Source organism: Indicator indicator, chromosome Z (genome assembly GCF_027791375.1).
Source record: "Indicator indicator isolate 239-I01 chromosome Z, UM_Iind_1.1, whole genome shotgun sequence".
In the NCBI taxonomy this organism is placed as follows: domain Eukaryota; kingdom Metazoa; phylum Chordata; class Aves; order Piciformes; family Indicatoridae; genus Indicator; species Indicator indicator.
The window spans coordinates 47,617,702-47,638,455 of NC_072053.1; the positions used below are offsets into that span (position 1 = coordinate 47,617,702).

At 39.1% G+C, this 20,754-nt stretch overlaps 1 protein-coding gene across 1 annotated transcript in view; it reads right to left on the reverse strand.

Annotated features, from left to right (window-relative positions):
• TMC1 (transmembrane channel like 1) overlaps positions 1-20,754 on the reverse strand; it is a 65,861-nt gene that overhangs the window by 25,208 nt on the left and 19,899 nt on the right. Inside the window, exons 6-10 of the mRNA XM_054397937.1 lie at positions 15,729-15,819; positions 14,435-14,516; positions 9,674-9,780; positions 8,372-8,470; positions 2,425-2,567 (exon numbers count right to left, since the gene is read on the reverse strand). Coding sequence (XP_054253912.1) covers positions 2,425-2,567; positions 8,372-8,470; positions 9,674-9,780; positions 14,435-14,516; positions 15,729-15,819 — 522 coding nt within the window. The remainder of the gene's footprint in view (positions 1-2,424; positions 2,568-8,371; positions 8,471-9,673; positions 9,781-14,434; positions 14,517-15,728; positions 15,820-20,754) is intronic.

Consider the following 20,754-nt stretch of genomic DNA (forward strand, 5'->3'; position numbering starts at 1 on the left):
TTGGGCCACAGGAATTTTTTGCTAGGATCTTTTTTTTTGTCTTATTGATAACAATGGAAAATTTTGAGATGAAGACTTTTCTCAACTACAATATCAAAAATATTTTTAGATTTACTTTTGAGCTAAACTAAATACTTGTGGCAGTTTAGGCTGGGTACCTCCTGTTGCTGCTACATAAGTTACACCTCTGGTGTCCCAAGTGTCCAGCCCAATAAGGTGGACACAGGAAGCAGCGTATTTCTACCCACAAATTCTGCACCCTATAAATTCATCTGCAAAGTCACTCTCTTCTTCTTTCTTTCCTCTCTGCTCCCGTGGAAGATGCTTCCTGTCGGGTATTGGTGGGGGAGTATCTCAAGACCTCTCAGGCCTGTCTAGGCCTAATACCAGGAGGAGAAAGGGGAAGCAGTCTGAGACCTGCCAGCCTGAGACCAGCCTAGCAGGGGGGGGAAAGAGCCCTGGGGGTTTTGGGTAGACCCTCAAGTGGGGAGAAGGGAAGAGTTGAGAGGTCTTTGGGTGTTGTGTAAGGGACTCTGTACACTTTGGGACATCTTTGCCACTATGCTTGTAGTTTTTGTAGTCTCACCAATTACTTTTCCATTTAAGCTTCCCATCTCTCTTCAATCCGTTTGTGTGAGTGTCATTCTCTTGTCCATCTCGGGGCAAGAGAGGATCTGTCTGGCCCCAGACCAGCACAGATTTTCTGGTAGCAGAGGATGGTTGTTGCAGACAACTCTGCAAATTGGATTGGAGAAGTGCAGAGATGGAAAAGTTAAAATGGATATCTGGGTGTTGTTGGTTTTGGTGGCTGGGCTCAAGGTTTTGTTCAGGGTGACCGTTTGGGCGTTTTATGGGTTCCGACGGGTCAGCTGGGCATGTGGCTGTGGCTGCCACTTTAAAGGTGGCAACAGTGACTCTCTAGCCAGAGGCATTGGGCAAAATCTTAAGAATGCGATGCCTGCCCTTTCCTTTTTGTTCTGTGTGGGAGAGTGAGTGGCATGGAGTGGGGGAGGGCCAGTTGTAAGCAGACCAGAGTCGACTTGTCCCGTGGCAATGGGGTCTAGCCACAGCAGAGAGGTGAGCATTGGCTCCTGCAATCCAAGAAGACGAGCAGTGTCTTCAGTTCCAAAGCTGCTTCCGAGGCCGAGGGAGCGAGTATGGCTTTGGCTGGAAAAGCCACTCTTGTGGCCTGAGGGGTGGCGGCAGTTTTGATCTGTACCACAGCGGCAGAGGCAACAGTGGCTCTGTCATTCCATACATAGGGCGCCAGCTGTTGTTACTTCTCCCCTGATCCTCAGTCTGTTTGTGAGTGTCGTTCTTTTGTCCCTCTCGGGGCAAGAGAGGATCTGTCTGGCCGCAAACCAGCGCACTTATTTACTGTAGTAGTTTGTTCCTCCTCCATAAATGCATGTATGTAACTAAATACATGGGGATTTTTCATTTGAAATAATGCTTCTTGTCCTGTGCAGGAAACTATGTAATATTTGAAAAACAGAAAATTAATTTATCTAGCGCTCATGCAAATGAAAAATACTGACTTCAGGGGGAAAAAAAAGACAATGGAAATAGATTAACTGCAGTTTCTCTGTATTCTCAAGTGTCCTTGAACTTTGACGTGCAGTGTTCTGACTTTTTTCCCCATCGGCATATTTTAAAGCCACCACTATATTTAACTGCATTATTGTGGTTACCTTGCTTGAGTCAAGCATATTAAAGATTGTGTTCACTGGTAGCCTATCTCCGTAGAAACCATCAAAATTATCACAGTTTATTTCAACAGTGATTTTGGCTATAAAATAAAATTTCATTTAAATTTTGATCCTAAGACAAAACTCAAGTCCAGAATTTGAAAGAAAAAAGCTACTATTTCACCAGACATTCTGGTTAGGCACTGTTTCACTTATTTCTGTACTCCCTACTGTTTTAACATTATATACTTAGCATTATATTAAGCATAGTTTTCACATTGCCAGAAATTATTTTGCATTCTAGAGAACATTTAAATCCTTACTATGGCCAGTAGAATTTATTCTTCTAAATCACTGTGCAGATATGACCTAATCACTATAGTCTTGCTGAGAATCATTTACTGCAGACTGTGTTACAAAAAATTATTTACTATGTGCTTCTTTCTTAATTTTTTCTTTCATGAAAGAATTTAACTCACATAAGTTGTCATTAAAGGCAGAACAATTGAATTTCATCAATGTTACCCGCTTTCACAATGATGCAACACAGCTCCTATGCCAAACAATAGTTATATAAATATAGGTTGAAGGAACTTTGAATGACTTTAATCTTGAACTTGACCTTTTATGATCCTGCTCTTGCAATCATCATATTTTTAAAAAGTCTCAGTGGTTAACAGTGGAATTATCTGCCCTTTTGAATGTAGTTTTTTTTCCATATCCAAGGAGAACTTACGTTCGAATGACAATCATAAAGCTGTAGCCAATAGTCCCAACTCCAACAAGGAAATATGAAAGTGGCATTCTGAACTTGAGCCATCCAATTGTCCTCTGGTTATTGTAATACCCATAAAAGAGTACAGAATATTGTGCAAAGCCCTGAAAAGTCAGCAAAATTTATAATGTCATGTGTGTTAAATATGCATTTAACCAGAAATTCTACCAACAACATTGTACTATAACATTCATTTCAATTCACTCAAAGCCGTTGTAGGCATCACTACTTTTATTTATAAGACTTAGGTCATCACTCCTGTACATAGCACTGGTGAGGCTATACCTCAAGTACTGTGTTCAGTTCTTGGCCCCTCAAAATAGGAAGGATATTGAGGTGCTGGAGAGTTTGCAGAGAAGGGCAATGAGGCTTTTAAAGGGCCTGGGGCACATGACCTCTGAGGAGCATCTGAGGGAGTTCGGGTTGTTCAGTCTAGAGAAGAGGAGGCTGAGGGGAGACTTATCAATCTCTACAACTAACTGAAGGGAGGTTGGAGTAAGGAGGGGGCAGCCTCTTCTCCTTGATGACAAGCAACAGGACTAGAGGAAATGGTTACAAGCTGTGCCAGGCTGGATGTTACGAAATATTTCTTTACTGAAAGGGTTATCAAATATTGGAATGATCTGCCTAGGGCAGTGGTGGAGTCACCATCCCTGGAGGAGCTGAAGAGGCATATGGACCTGGTGCTTAGGGACATAGTTTAGTGTGGACCCTTCAGTGATGGGTCAATGGTTGGACTGGATGATCTTCAAAGTCTCTTCCAACTAGATATAGTCTGTGATTATTTGATAAGGGAAATATTGTTATAGAACACATTTATTACTAATTACTAGTAAAACATCTATATCAAGTAGGACACATTAAAATTCATTAGGATGTCTTTGTATCTATTTGATCATTAAATAATCCTATAATTCCATCCAGGTCTCAGTGCAGCCTAATGTAGCTCTTGAGAGCCTTTTGGATTCCTCAGATTATTAAAATGTCAGAGTTAATTCCTCCACTGTGTCATTCACTATATTGATTTATGGCCTTTGCCTACTGCATTTCACCATGAGATTTGAAATACCTTTAGAAGTGTAAAGATGAGCATGCATGGAAGGTCTCTGTTACGGTTTGAGGATGGGTGCCTTTAAGAAACCATAGAGACGTCTTCCAGGAGGCTAGATAGGTCCAAGAGGTGGACCACAAAGTGTAGGTTTTTTTATTTCATTTCTAGAATGCCTGCATCTAGCATAAGGGGACCTTTTCAGGGGTGGAGGCTGGCTGACCTGTAATTTCCTGGGTCTTATTTCTTGCCCTTTTTGAAGACTGGAGTAACATTGTCTTTCCTCCAGTCCTCAGGTACCTCCACTGTTCTCCATGGCCTTTCAAAAAATGATGGAGACTGGCTTAGCAATAACCTTAGCCAGCTCCCTCTGTTGTGACTGCATCCCTTTGGGGTTCAGGGATTTGTGGATATTTAGCTTGTCAAGATCAACTCTAGACCAGTCATTCCCAAATAAGAGAGAGTCTTCCTTCCTCCAGACTTCCTCTCTTACATCCAGGGACTGAGATTCCTGAAGGTCAGTCTTAGCAGAAAAACTCAAGCAAAGAAGATATTCAAAATTCTGCCTTTTTCTATCTGTCGCCAGGTCATCCATCCCGTTCAGCAGCAGACCACTTTTTGCCTTTTATTCCTTTTCCTGTTAATGTGCTTGAAGAAGCCTTTCTTGTTATCTTTTACGTTCTTTATCAGATTTAATTCCAAGTGGGCTTCTGATTTTCTCATTGCATTCCTACATACTCCGTCAATGTTCCTATATTCCTCTCTAGTGACCAGTCCCTTTTTCCACATACTGTGAACTTCCTTCTTCCTTTTGAGATTTCCCCAAATCTACTTGTTCATCCACATAGGTCTCCTGTCTCTCTTGCTTGATTTCTTAGTCATGCAGATGCACTGATCTTGAGCTTGCAGAAGGTGGTGTTTGAATATTAGCTTTCTTCTTCCCTCCTTCCTTCTAGAGGAATTGATCCAAAAGTAGACTTAGAGGGAATCTTATCACTCTCTACAACTACCTAAAAGGAAGTTGTAGTCAGGTGTGAGTTGGACTCTTCTCCCAGGCAACTAGTGACAGGAAAAGTGGGCATGGTATGAAGCTGCACTGGGTGAGGTTTAGGTTGGATATTAGGAAGCACTTCCTCACAGAAAGGGTAATTAGACACTGGAGTGGACTGCCCAGAGAGGTGATGGAGTCACCGTCACTGGAGGTCTTTAAGAAAAGTTTGGATGTGGCATTTGGTGGCATGGTTTAGCTGATGGTGTTAGGTCATAGCCTGGATGATGATCTTTGAGGTCTTTTCCAGCCTCAATAATTCTGTGATTCTGTGAAAAGGTCAAAGTTGGCTCTCCTGAAGCCCAGGGCTGCAATTCTATTACTACCCTTCTGCACCCTTCCATGATCCTGAACTCCACAATCTCACAGTCACTGCAGCCAAGGCTGTCCTCAACCTTCACATCCCAAACTAGACCTTTTTGTATGTTACCACAAGGTCCAGCAGCACACCTCTCCTTGTAGAGTCTTCCAGTCTCTGTCTCAAAAAGATATCTTGAATGCACTGCAGGAACCTGTTTGTGCACCACTGTGTTGCCTTTTCAGCAAATACCAAGGTGGCTGAAGTCTGACATTGCCTCATCATCTTCCTCTTCCTGGTCAGGTGGCCACCCACTGCAATCTCATCCATATTTTCCTGTCCTTTATTACTCATACCCTTTAAACATGTTCTTCTTCCTCAGCCAAGCAAAGTTCAATGCAGTCCAGTTGCTCTCACATAAAAAGCAACTCCACTACCTCGTTTTGCTGGTCTGCCTTTCTTAAAAAGTATGTAGCCATACATGACAGCATTCCAGTCTGGCACACCACCACACCACGTCTCTCTAACTGCAACGAAATCTTGGCCCTCTGCACACACACACATCTCTTGTTCTTCCTGTTTATTGCCTATTCTGTGTGTGTTGATGTACAGGCATTTCAAAGGGGTAGAGGAGTAAGAAGGTTTCACTGGAGACATGCAAGAGAATCCATTGCAATCATATACACCCTTGAAGTATTTGGCCTTCTGGCTTTCATCTTGGAAGGCAGCTAAGGAGCATTTGTTGCTGCTCTAGCAAATGTTTTCTTTAAATGCTGTTATCTACAGATAATAAGCCTCAAAGATTTCCTTGTAAATGAGAAAAAGGGTATTTCCAGTCCTTTTTTATAGTTTTCTGTCATCTTATAACTTGATTCTTCTTCCACTGATAGGTGGAGATTTTAAATGGAGCTAAAAAAGGATAAAAAAGGGACCAAACGTATCATCATCTGAGTCTCTACATTAAGGTATTGAGCCACAAATAAAAGGATCCTGTTAGAGATTCACATGTCACCAGATTAGGGATTTCTCTACCCCTTAATGATAACAAAAATTGGCCATATTAATGAGAAGCATAGACATTGCACTCTTTTTATGATTTTTGAGGAGCCTTCTGTTAGAAAGCAGGAAGGTGTGAAAATCTGTCTATGTGCCTCTTGGGCTTACCTGCATAGGGCTGCACAGCTGTCCAGGGAGAACTGTACATGGGTGGAGCAGGAGCTCATATGAGTCACACTTACATGGAGAGGAGGTAATGGTCCTGAAGGGACAAAGCCCCAAAAATGCTTTGAACCAGACAACGGAGCAGGAGCCAGGAGGTCTGTTTTTTCAGGAGATTGCCCACATTGCCCAGGCTTGTCTGAACATGCCCTAGGGTCCAAGTGGGCCAGGCGTGTGTGCCTTTGTCCACATTTGGAGAAAACTGATTCTATACGTTAAAGTATCAGGTTTCTATCTCTTCATCTTTGTTCTCACTGGCCATCATTGTCTCAGAAAAATCTATGAATACTAGCCCAAAGAGCGAGTTCCTTGCCTTGCCTTGTCCAAGATCTGGGAGAAGCCACAAGCCTTAACTCTGCAAGCCCAAGAAGCCAATCCTCCACCTGCCTTGTAATTTGGAATCTATGCTGTGCCTCAGTTTACCCAGAAAGACACAATGCCTTGCAGTAATGTGTTGTAAAGCCCAGGAGCAGACAGACGTGTCTTGCCGGGCCAAGAGATGACCCTGGAGGAGCCAAGACCCCGGGACACTTTTGTTTTATTGGAAGAAGCAACAAGAACTTCTGTGAAGATTGCAGCTGGAAGAACCTTGCCAAAATAGGCAAAGCTACAAAGCTGACAAAGCCCTGCAAGCCTTAGCAGCAACCAATTTTCTACAAAGCTTTCAGCCAGAAAGCTTTTGAAGTTTCCCCATGTCTGTGCTACAGTAACAAGCTGCAAAAGCCAACAGAAAGTGAAACTGTACTCTTTCAGCTTTCACGTGTTTGACACCATTTTGGTTTTGTTTAAATCCCTGTGCGTGCCACATGGTGTTGTAATCTGTGGATTATAAACATGGCAACTGAATGTACTGGACTAAAGAGCAATTTGCAATGAGTATAATCTATCAAATCTGATTTTTTTATAAGCATCTGTTAAAAGGTCTGTTCCCATAAAGAATTCTAGAGTTCATCCCCCCTTTGTGGGAACAGCCAGCATTTTGCTGATGTTCTTTTTTTTTTTTTTTTCAGTTTAAATTACTGTTTGCTGTTTCTGGGGGTTTTGGTAATATTGTTTGAATTGTTACATATTCCTGCTGGTGAGGTATCTGTTCCACAACAGAGTATTTCGGACTAGTAAATAGGTTTTATTAATATTTTCTGTGGGATTTTTTTAATTAGTAAAGTTATTAATATGTTTTATTAATCATTCTGACTATTAAATATTAATAACTATACATTCATAACAGTAACATTTACATAAATCATTCTCCAGACAGAATGGAGCAACTGAGCTGTGGAGGAAGCTGCACTAAAGTTTACTTTTTTGTTTTTTTTAAAAAAGGGGCCTGCTTCCAACATCATATTCTTGCTTGCCATTGCTAAAAAAAACTCAAACACCAAAAGATATGCATATTCATAACACTTTAAAAGTCTCAGCACTTCTTCAGAAGGGAAAGAATGCAACAAGCTGAGGAAGAAATCACACATAGTTCAAAGGTTACTGTTTCCATTAATCTGAGGGAAAACCTTACCTAGGTGGTTGCACCCTTTTAGCAGTGAAGAGTACCTTTTAGTGACAATGACTGAATGCCACAGATAACAGCATTTTAAGCACCATACTGTAATGCCAAATTTATCATCATCTGACTTTATGCCGAGTTGTGTCATCTTTATATAGAAAGGCCAACTACAGAGACAAGCCATGGGCAGAATTAGATAAAGCTGTTTTCAGAAAGAAAAAGCAGTACAACATGTTGAACCCTATGCCATTAGCTTGTCAGTGTAGAAGATATAGATTTGCAGGCTAGACTAGGCATTGCATCTATGGTGAAAAATTAAGACATGATTCCCAGTTGAGATAAAATATCTGCATATTCTGTAAGACTGAGAAAAAATTAAAATAGCATTCCTTGTTTTGGAAAAAACCTACAGAGCACATTATCGGAACTTATCTTCTTTTTTCCTAATTCACACTCTATCTTCAAATTTGGAAGCCTAATCATACAAAACCAGAGGACCAAATTCACCCATAAGAAATGGAAAGTCAATACCTAGGGATATAAATCCAACTTTGAGACTTTTCCCCATGTGTGTTTGGATTGATGCATACACCGAAACCTCTATGTGGATATTGATCTTCATCATTTGTTTTGTCTGAACAAAACATTTGTACTCAGAATTTGTGGGGAAAAATATCTATTGCCATTTTCCCCTGAGAGATTTCATATTAAATTTCTGGATATTAAATAATTGAGTAAAACCCAATAATAATGAGAGTTACGTGAGTATGCAATATTGCAAGTTTATGCACTTACACTAAAATCCCAAAGAGTAGCAAAATTCATAGCAGTTGCTTCTTCAGCTCTTGGAACAGTTTTTCTAGGTAAAGAACCATATGGCTTCCCCATCAATGCCTGCAACCAAATAATAACAGTGGTTTACATCTTGAAGCAAAATACCAACAAAGAGAAAAGAGAGTAGTGATCTGTCAGTTCTTAGGAAGTCGTGCTTTACACTCCTAAACCCCTTAGTAAAGATGACCTGCTTCTCAAATTCTTTGTATTGCTCCTCACAATACGACTGAAACTGTGCTTAGAGAATTCACTAACGGTGTTTCTACATTGGAAAAGATGTTCCACTACTATCAACAGATTGTCAAACTCTGTCTCTTGGTGTTTGTCTTACCGAGAAGGCCAGAAGATTAATTTTTATTGCATTATAGATTTTATTGCTTTTTCAAACTGAAATGTATGGAAAGTTTATAAGGATTCAGTTTCAGGATTCTGACAGTCCAACTGCTGCTGGCAAGATGCTTGCTCAGCCACCAAGTACACATTCTCATAGGGTTCTTTCTATGTTTTGCCCTGAAAACTGTTAGGCATTTTCTCTCATTTAGCTTCAACGGAAGGTGAATCATGCTATTGAAAAGCTGCTGGAAATTCCTACCTCTTTCCCATCTGCTTACTAAAAGATAGGACAAGAAAGAGATTGTGGAACAGTAAAATCAGGAAGACGCCACAGTGCTTTTAATTTCATATAAGCCCTCTTTTTAGGAAGGTAATATGGTGGCTCAAGGGATCTAGAAAGGCAATACATTTCACAGGAGTGATTTCTGCCTGAATTATATCTGCTTTGAGCAGCCTAATTAACAGTGGTTCTGCACACAAAGCAAAACATGAGGGTTCTCTTTTGTGACTTTATCTCCCTGTTGGGCCTTATCAGCATGTGAGTGTTAAGGCAACTGAAAGGATTCTTGCCTCAGAAGCCTGGAATGTATCTTTCTTGTGCAGTACTGATTTTAGTCAAGGTACTCCGCTTGGCAGCTTCTTAGTCTTAGTTACCTCTCCATAGAAAAGAAAAATAATATTTTTAGCACCATCCCAGACAACGAAAAAACACTTCCAGGACACAACTCTCTACGCATTTTTCTGCTGCCTATTTCAAGACATCTCTCTGTAGAGACAATTGTCCACAGAGAAAGCAGATATTTACAGCCTTAGTAGACTTTACTATTTTTAAATGGAACATAAAGAGGTTACAAACTTATTTAAAAGTCCAATGCTACGAAACCACACTGCAAAGACAGAAATTCACATAACAATTCTTCAGATTCCCACCTCAGGCACCATTACAAGTCCAAAGGTCAGTCCAAAAAGAATCATGTTTATTCCATACATCCAGCGTAAAAATATGAAATAAGATGCTACTGATGAGCCAAAGTGACCTATGAAAACATGAGATGTGAAAAAAGGGAGATAAGTTAGTCCTCTTATGTTATTTTACCTCAAGCTGAAGTTTAATTGAAATAAATAAAATCGAGGAAGGTTTTTTTATTTTCTTTATTAACATAATTCCAATAATTATTTTTTGAGGTTACAGACTAGCATTCACTGACCTGGCAGAGAGGAGAGAAAAGAAATTAAATATATAAAAGTATTATTTATACAAAGTATTTATACCATATAAAAACTGCGCTATATACTAATATCAAATCCTGCAGTGGCAGGATTCAAAGAAAAGCACATTTTTCATTTGTTATTTCTTTCTTTCTTTTTTTTTTTTTCTTTCTGGTTATTTTTTCTCTGATGTGGATTGTAAGTATTCTTGTCATGTTAGCCAGCACCAATCCACTTTTAATAGGAAGAAGCACAGAATTAGTCAGTGAGGATGGTCTTTCCGAGGGCACAAAATACTTCTGAACAGTGATATTTGAGTGCTCACCAGGGTACAATAAGTGTAAGTGTTTGTACTCTTTCTTTCTCTTACTTTGCTATTTCTGTGCTACATCTGCACCCAGGTGCGGAGGCAGTCCCTTCACCAGGCACACAGATGAAAGCTTGAACTCTGCTTGCTCTAGACCCCTGACCCAGATCTCTGTGAAGAAGAGGATGCAGGGGAATCAGTGAGCACTAAGAGCCTGATTTGACCAACAATGCAAGTCAGGCCAAACAGAAATGAGTTCAAATTCAAACCCATCTTGCTCCACCACAGCTCTGCTCAATACAGGATAGCTGACAGTCATGCTCATTTGTCCATCAGAGTTAGCTAAATAACAGGTTTCAGTTCTGTTGTCAATCACTCATAGGAAAAAAAAGCGACCTTTGTATTTTTTTTGTATGCAGTCTAGTCAAGGAACCTGATGTACTCTAATGGTAAAGAATGAGAAATAGCTCTGTTTTGCAAGCCTTGTAATGGATTCTTTCATTCTGTAAAATGAGGTTAACATGGCTGGTGCTATTTGGGACATTCATGTGTGCATTTTACTAAACCAAAAAAATCAGTAGAAAATTTAATATCCTTAAACTAGTATAATTCCAGAGTATAGAGACCAACTGGTAAGAGGCATTTATCAGGGCTGTGCAGAGGAAGGAGCAAACCATTCTGTCAAAGATTTCAGCATTCCAAGATCTGCCTCATTCGCACTTCAGAAGGAAAACAGAATGAAGAAGTAGGCAGTCTTAGCAATGGCCTACATACTGGGAATTCTGGGTAAAAGCATAAAGCAAGAGATTTTGAGTTAGGCAGTGTGCCTGTGATATGCTGATTTCCCAATTACATCCCAACTACAGGTCTTTTTGATACTAAGGGTTAAAAAAAAAAGTTCAGAAAATTTGGAATATTTCTAATTTCAAGTAGACCTCTTCATGCCACATCAAGCATTAGTTCCTCTGCATGAATCATAATATCCCCATTTTTTTGGCAATGGCTGTTTTCATGCATTCAGTTACAGTTCTTGTATCAGCTATCCTGATGAGATCAGTGCCATGCATGCATCTGGAACAGCTGCATTAAGCCACTTCATTGGAATTACATGCATCAATATAGTCACAGCAAGTCACAGACTTGTACATGGACTTTTTTACCACTAAGGCAAGAACAGGTATGAATGAAAGAATAATTCTTTAAAGCAGACTTTGGCCACTGTTTCCTGCATCCACAGCCTCAGCATGCTATGCATTGGCATGCAGATTGGCATGTATAGTATAAATTTCAGCAGGGGAATGAAGAAGCTCAATCCTCTGTCCCAACACAACTCATAAAATTGTCTTGCACAGATGATCACTGAATGTCCATCCTGTTTCTTTTTTTAAGTATAATTACTTTATATTTCCTTCTTTCTTAAACATCAAAACCCCAACAGCAGATTCACCTATTTCTGACACAACAGCAGATTCACCTATTTGTGACACAAGGATGCAGAATAGCAGAACTTGATGCCTGTTCTGAGGCTGTAATCCGTGTGTTAGAAAGGACTCTCATCTTGAAGCAGGAACTCTACCTCAGATAGCCCTGCACTTCAGGCTGATACCTCCTCTTTCTAGATAGCTGGTGATCTAAGAGGGTCAGCATCAGTACAATATGATCAATGTAGTACAGGACCTACCTACACAGAAATTAGGATGAAAAGCAGGTTTCTAGCAAAAAAATATTTTTTGCCTCTGTAAATCATAATCTATCTTAATCTCTAATCTTCACCCTTATGCACTGTAATGGTTTGAGCCAAAACCCATATATACATCCTACACTATCCTACACACAGGATGTTGTGTGTTGTAAAGTACCTTGTTCCAGGCTGGGTGATGGGCTTTCTCTTTTTTGGTTTTGATTTTCATGCAGATTGCATGGCACAGGTTCCTGTATGGATTTAGGTCAGGTATTTTCCTTTCCCCCCTCACCCCTCCACCTCTTTTGGTGTAATCTGATATCCCTGTGTTAGAGTAGTAAGTCATTTGCGTACCTTAATTAAAACTCCCTACCTTCCATTATTCCCTATAAGGGGGGGGGGGGGGGGGGGGGCTGGGTAGAGAGAGAGAAGAGAGAGGGGATAGGGAAGGGAGAGCAGGCAGGTAAACGCATTTACAGTGCATTAGCCTGTAGACTAGGTTTTTTCCATTTCCGTTTCTGATTCTTCTCATTTTTTAACATCTGACTGCCATTTTTTTCTGGAACTTTATAGCTTTGACAACTTCATCATTAGGCTGATCTTGATTTTTGTACTCCAGATTTGCTAATATGAGGTACACACTGAAAGCTACTGCTCAAATTAACCAGAATCAAATAAATTGTGACTTAAAATTCTGACTGATGTTTCAGGCCTGTCACCTCGAAATAAGGTGTTATTCTAAACTATAGAGTTTTAGAAGAAATTAAAGTTTGCCTTAATGATGTGCTGAAAAGAATAAAAATGGATAGAAAAAAGAGTAAACTTTATAATCTATCTGTTGAGATTATAAAACACTGTGATTTTTAGACCTTCCAGGTGGCAACAAAAATGTTACTCATTTCAAATTAAAAAAGATATATATAAAAGCAGGACTGGGAAAAAAAATCACCCTGTTCTGCTTTATCATTCTGGTTTTACAAGGAAAGAAAGATATATTGTACATTATTTCTAGTAGAACATTTTATGCCAGAATTACTCCTTTACAGAAACTTGCAGAAACGTTGTTCTCAAATATGTTCAAGATGCCTATTATGTGTTTAGGCCTGTAAGAGACGACTTGCGTCTTGCTGTGTCTAAGCACACATACGCAACATCTGGTTAGGCCACACCTCAAGTACTGTGTCCATTTCTGGGCCCCTCAATTTAAGAAGGACATTGAGATACTTGAACATGTCCAGAGAAGGGCAACGAGGCTGGTGAGAGGCCTCCAACACAAGCCCTATGAGGAGAGGCTGAGGGAGCTGGGATTGTTTAGCCTGGAGAGGAGGAGGCTGAGGGGTGACCTCATTGCTGTCTACAACTACCTGAAGGGAGGTTGTAGCCAGGAGGGGTTTGGTCTCTTCTCCCAGGCAACCAGCACCAGAACAAGAGGACACAGTCTCAAGCTGCGCCAGGGGAAATTTAGGCTGGAGGTGAGGAGAAAGTTCTTCACAGAGAGTTGTTAGATGCTAGAATGTGCTGCCCAGGGAGGTGGTGGAGTCACCATCCCTGGAGGTGTTCAAGAGGGGATTGGACATGGCACTTGGTGCCATGGTTTAGTAGTCATGAGGTCTTGGGTGACAGGTTGGACTTGATGATCCTTGAGGTCTTTTTCAACCTTATTGATTCTGTGATTGTGTGATTCTTCTTTCTAAACAGCACCTTAAGTGAACAGGTATCTGTTCATCAGCCTGTAGACCTTATGTTTATGGCTATTATATAAATTCTCCTCAAGGATTATTTTGCAGTCCAAAGCTCCACAAAATTCACAATTTGCTATTTTACTGTTTTTCTGCTGTTCTAGTTATTGTCTTTTGATTCAATGCACAGCTCCTTCCAAAGGCAGCTTCTCTAAAATGTTTCAGTTGTACTTTCAGCTGAATTTAATCACTCAGGTGCCCACGCAGTTAAGTCACACTTCCTTCAAGGAGAAAGCTGAAGTTTAAAATTATCACTTGAACTGAAAAGCAAAACAGTCGTGCGCCAAAAAGCTACTCTCAAACATAAATGTATTACTAACGACAATGTTTTGTTTGTATTTATGGGGACATTGGAGACTAATATTGTTCTTTCTGTGTTGAAAACAAGTGAAACAACATGAAAATATCTCCTATGTAAGTCTCAAGATGAAGGAAAAATGTCACAGAAATAATTGCAGTATGCAAACAAACAAAGAAAAACAAAACAAAACAAAACAAAACAGAAAACCTTTTCTAGGATTAGCTTCAACACTGGCTCCTGAGATGTTGCCTCTGTACTGAAGATTTATATCTGTAAGATGACTAACACTCTCTCAAGGAAATTTTCACCTAACTATAATATCAAGCTTGAAAATTATTAATGAAAAATAAATACTCACTTATTTTATACTACATTTCAAATACAGATAAGTATTTCTAAAATTCTGAAAAATCATTTACCATTTTTGCATGCGTCATGAATATGATATACTTACTTTCAATCTCCTTAATTTTCATTTCCCAAGGTATGCAGGCTGTCTTAAAATTTTCAAAATCTCTTTGAAATTTCATCCATTTCTGAAAAAGGTCACAGAAAAAAAAAAACTCAACATCATTTCATTGACTAAATGCTCAGTTTCCCCTTTAGCTAATGTAACTTCTTAACTATCCACAGTATCCTTTGACAGAGCCCACTTAATGGAATCACTATCTTATAAAGAAATACTTTATTTTTGTTTATTCTGAATATGTCTCCCACTGACTTTATGTGAAGTCTCTATTTCTTCTACAAGAGGAATGCTTAAATAATCCTTCCTTTAGTATCATTAATGGTTTTAGAATTATTTCTGAAAATTTTATTTATTTCCTTTGCTATTCAAAATTCACATCTGGAGTTTGAGCTGTGTCTTTTAACTGCAATTACTCCACCCAGTAGTTTATCCATTGGATAAGTGTAACTTCTGTAACTGAGATTCCTGTGCCCAGCTGAGTTTGAAAGCTTCATTATTTTTTTATGAACATTAATGCTTATAAGATGCAACTCCAGAAAATCCAGTCTAAGGGCAAACCTATCAAATAATCATGCCAAATATTCTTAACAACATTCTGCATCAGCATTTTAGTTAGGAACAAGAATGTGGTTTTCAAATTAATCTCCCACATTATCGCAATTTACCACAGCAACATTTACACTGTAAAGCAGTGTCAGGGTAAAAAACTAAGTCACAAGTTGTACTTGATGAGTGTACTTGAAGAACATGTTAATCTGCATCCACTGTCACTGGGTATTTGGTGTTTGTGACCACACAGGACTTAACCCAAAGACCTGCCAGAATGCACAGTGTATGATCATATGGTCCTTAGTAAACACTGATCAACCTTTCACTTGCAATCCTACAGAGCCATATCACTTTCTAAGACATATCTACAGCCCTAGAGCCTTGGTTCAGTGGAAATGTCTACAGTATTTTTTCTGTGGGGTTAAAAGACACTTTTTGATCTTTCACAGAGGGCTCTCCAAGGCAAAAGCTGAGTTGTGGATTTAGTCCACAGAAAAACTCAGTCTACACACAGAGAAATTAGTTTTCCGTTTTCATGATAAATCTCAATCAGTCTGTTAACTTTCATTAGAAATCTTTTAATGTGAAAACAGTGGAACTAAAAGTGTTAAAATGTAAAGAAGGGCAATAAACTGTTTTGGAGATGGGTATCTATTGAAAAAAACAAACAAACAAACTGCAAAAGACTCCCCATTTGAATTATATAAAGTGAGTGAAATAATCGATTTACCTTGGTCATCATCACTTTGTATGCATAGAATTTTTTCCCTTTTCCTTTTCCAAGAGCACCTTCAAACTTGTCAACAAAAAGCTGAGCTTCCCTGGAAAATGATGGCAAAAGAGACACATAGATAGAGCTACAGTCAAATTTCTGTTGTCTTTACCACAGCAATGTAATTTTTTATGTGTTCTAATCTCTCATAGAGTTTTGTATAATCATGTTTCCTTAGTAATATTTAGAAAGAAAAGCTCTGATATCTTGTATTTCACAGAAGACTAATCATATGTAGTGCAAAAAGAACAAGCAACTTCTCATCTACATGCAGTTTCAGCTCTGAGGTCAGCCAACATTTAGTTAATGTTATCAAATATTTTTAGTTGCAGTGACTTTCTTTTGTAGTTCAGCTGCTGCCCATTTGTGCCACTCACAAACTGTTTCCTAATACAAACCAGCCAGCTACATAAGGAAAATTTATTTTCATTTTTTATTTTGGAGACATGTACAGTAGAACCTTCAATTCCCTGTGTCTAGCATTCTCAAGACTAGATTTAATTCACCTATTCAGAATTTCTGCATATATCCTCTCTAACAGTACTATTCTTGGAAGAATTTCTTGGAAGTATAGCTTTGATAGTTCCTAAAACCTAATCTTCGCTTAGAAATATATGGAAATTAAATAATACCCTGGTGATACATATAGGAAAGGAAGATTTTTAAATTGTTTTTGAAAGGCTTAATATCTATATCCTGTGTGATGTAGTATAGGTGATCTTTTAAGGTCTCTTCCCACTCCTAACATTCTGTGATTCTGGGATTCTATGTTTCTGTGATCTATGGATTAAGACAATAAACAAATGAGATCAAAAGCACACTCATATTTCTTCTACTGAGTTTGATTTTTATTTATGACTTTCATTTGTGTCTCAGATTACTATTTGCTATTGATCCTTCAGGTAGGTGGTGATGAACGAGCAAGAAGAAGTCCACGGAAAATAAGAGAGACTTTAGAGTGCTGGGATGACTAGTCAAGGGATCAGGAGCAGAAGCAGTGTTCTCCACTATCCCTCCAGCTGCAGGGACTGACGAGGAAATAAACAGGAAGAACCAGCAGATCAAGTCCTGGTTCTGAGCCTTTAGTCACCATCTGGAATTTGGGTTCTTTAATCATGGTTTGATTTACAAAACACCAGGCCTGGTGGCCTGCTGACAACAGATGAAATACACCTGTCTCAAAGCAGTGAAAGGGTTTCTGTGTGACCTGCACTAGATTATATAGTTATGTTGTCCTACTCTGACAGGGGAGTTGAACTCGATGATCTCCAGAGGTTCTTCCAACCCCTAACACTCTGTGATTCTGTGATAGTTTAGCGGTCACGTGCTAGGGCTAGGTTAACAGCTGGGCTCAGTGATCTAAAAGGCCTTCTCCAATCAGAACAATGGTATGATGCTATTATTCTATTATTATCATGCAGTTGCAAGAAATTAAGCTTTTTTATTTTTTTAAGGAAATCATTTTGTGAAAGAAAAGTGTGAAGCTCATCTACCACTCTTGGAACAAATTAAATCAAGTCATCATCTTTGATGGTCTACAAGCATGTCACAACTTCAATGCATGGTGGATTTTACCTATAAAATTCTAAGCAGCATTTTCATACCACTTATTAGAGAGATTAAGTCTTACAAGGGAACTCTACCTCATGTAGATATGCAGAGGATTTATTAAGTACCCCACAACAGCCAATCTGTTAGCTGCATTCCATGAATATTTGTATGACTTAAATATCTTATTTAACTGGCAGTTAAATGCAAATCATAGCAACAGCTTGATTCTATTAAAACTTCCCACCAGAGTTTTAATGAAATATCAAAAAAAGCAAATTCAGTGCAGAAGCAAAGCCTGAAACAGTCTGTGGGTAATAAGGCAGAAACATATGCCGTCTGTAACTATTAGAAGATGCTGGACCCATCAAACAGAACATGTTTTCCTTCTACCCTTCAGCTTTTCTCCCCTCACTGGCTCTGCAGCAGGTTAGTCCCTTTAGGTTACTCCTGACCTTTGTGATTTGTAGGTTAAGGAGAAGTTTCCCTGACTTCTGCTTAAGCTACCTGGCTTTGAAAGTTCAGCACCACTCAGCTTGCAATGCCCTTTCCATGTCTGTGATACTATTTTTTAATTTTTTTTTTTTGGAGGGGGGAGTGGAGAGAAAAGGGGAGGGGGTGTTATTTGTTGGTTGGTAGTTTTTTGTTGGTTTTGTTTGATTTTGTTAAATATAATCTAATATGCTACTTAATTCAGATTTCTACCTTGATGTCTAAAATACTTCACTTAAAGACGTCCATTTGAACATCCCTGCAGAATTTTGCCACTCTTTGTCCTTACCCCCTTTTTTTCTGCTAAAATGTGAGGATAGAAAGAAGGATGAAGCAAAGAAAAGTGGTTCTAAACCCATAGAACTGTTTGGAAACCACCACAACAACCAAAACCGCTCGTATAGATATGCACACCTACTTGGAAGTAACACAACTTCACTAACATGAAGACGTGTCAAAAACAATGCAGAGCGACAAAACTGAGCTTTGTAATCACTGGTATCATGTGTTATAGGTAAATTATCTATATCACAGGACAGGCCAAAGTGTGCCCCGTTAGCTAACTGTGAATTTAAAGAAGCTTCAGAGAAACCTTATTAACTGAATTACAGACACAAGAAACTAATAAATGTTTCATGGGGCTGGGCATTATTGTCCCACAGAAGACTGCATTAATTATTAATATTAGGTGTGGAGTTACAGCTTCCAAAGTGCTAGGTGTACGGTAGTTCAGGCACTTTAGTGTTGCTGAGGGAGGATGAATTACAGCTCTAAGAGGCTGCTGCTGCTGAATAGGATTCAACTGAATTGCTCACATTTTTCAGTAACAGTTCAGAAAGGTTTCAATCTCCAAGACCTAAAAACTCATTAAAAATAAATGTTGGATTAACACTGATCACCCAGGACTTCTCCAAGTCTTAAAAACAATGGCTAAAACCTGACTGCAAAACAATTGTTGTCAAGCACAACTCACTTGAAAAGTGATTCACTGGCAATAATGGAAAAATTATAGCGCTATTTAATAGCCAACTGGTCTCCAGGACATTGAGGGTGGCCTCCAAGACTGACAGTATGCCCACAGTAAGAGGGGTGAAGTACCAGTTTACTGGACTTACAAAGAATACATCCAAAAAATGAGAAATATCCACCATCCCACATAAGCTTTTTATGTATCTTTAGAATACTTATAAAATACTCTGTCAAATTCCTCTGTCTTCATGCATAATATAAATCCTGTAACAAATAAATTAGGCTTAAAAAATACTGAAAAATCACCACATTATATTCTGTCCCTCACAGAGGAAGAGACCGATCTGTTCAGCTTTCTTTAAAAAAATCCAAAGGTTGTCATGTCTCTGTTTATGGTCTGTAATTGCAAATCCTTTAAAAAGCCAAACCCTAAGCATGACATTTAATTCCATATAGATAGATAGATGATAGATAGATATAGAGATGATAGAGATAGAGAGAGAGAGAGAGAGAGAGAGAGACAGAGACAGAGACAGAGACAGAGACAGAGACAGAGACAGATATGTGGCGATTATATATATATAATAATTGTGCTTGTTCAGATAGTTTGCTAACTGGTTTGTGGGTGCTACAGCTCTAAAAGTATATCAGTGTTGGCATATGTCTAGATTCTTATGCTTAATTCTCTGATTTTACAGGTGCCATTATAGGCTTTGCTGGTGGATATAAACTACAGAGTGGTTAACAATCTTCACTATTTTATAGCACAAAACTTTGCTATCTAATAGGCTTTTAAAACACTTACAAAACTTCCCCTTTCCTTGGTATCTGTGCAAAGCCCAACCTGGAAAGGGCACAGACAGTGCTGCAGTCCCCAGAATCAGATGCTCATAGGTACAATGGGATAACTTTCCCGGGACGTTTTCTAATTTGCAACAGAAGAAGTTGTTGTCCATGGGTTTCTTTTTTTCATTTTTTTTTTAATTTGAAAATCTTTTCAATAGCTTCCCCCTCCCTCTAAATCTCAGTCTTGTTAGCAATGATTGTTAGTAATTTTCTTCTAATAGCTTTTCAGGTAATTCTGTGCTGGTCTGAGTAGGCAGTGTCAGGAGGATACGGGCACAAATCATAGCTTGTAGAAAAGGCACAAGAGTCCTCATAAACCAGTAGAAGAAAAAGGAAAAGAACACAAAACTCTTCTGAAGGATAATATTTGTCTTGGAAATGAGGAAAAGACTGGACTTCAGCCACACTCCTGTCTCCAACATTACCACTATGTCCCCAGCCTTCAGCCTAACACGCCTGTGGCTTGGAGCTTGAGAAAGTGGTGATGCTGTTTCACAGAATCACAGAATTATTGAGGCTGGAAAAGACCTCTGAGATCATCAAGCCCAGCCTATGAGCTAACACCATGATATCAGCTAAACCATCACCAACAGCTGGTTCAGAGTGGCCATCAACAAAATCTCATTGACAGTGAAGGAAGAGGTTAATCTCCATGACTTCTTCAGTTTTCTCACACCTCTAGATGTGTAAAGATGTGATCATGATGTCTCAAGGTGAGGCTACAGCCTGACAGTGCCAGTACAGCTCAACTTCAAACTACAGAGGCACACTGCAGCAGAGCAGTATCCTCTCACAGTTCTTCAGATAATAATCAGGGGCTGTTTGAAATGCATCTTTTCTAGATATAGGGATGTAAATTGGAAATTAGAGCTGATCTAATTTACGAGTGCAGGTCTATTAAGAATGCCATTTCACCACTAAGCATGAGAGACAGGTTTTGTAAGAAAGTGTTTTCTACAGAGCAATTAGCTCTGTATCTGTGTTCTGAAGTCATTGCCCATTCATGCATATGAAGGAAAATATTATCTACTTTACAAAGTAGAGGGCTCACAAGGGCTAAGCAGAAATAATCTTTCCCAGACTATACATTTTAAGATATGAAAAAGCACCACAGGAGAAAAAAGTTTTA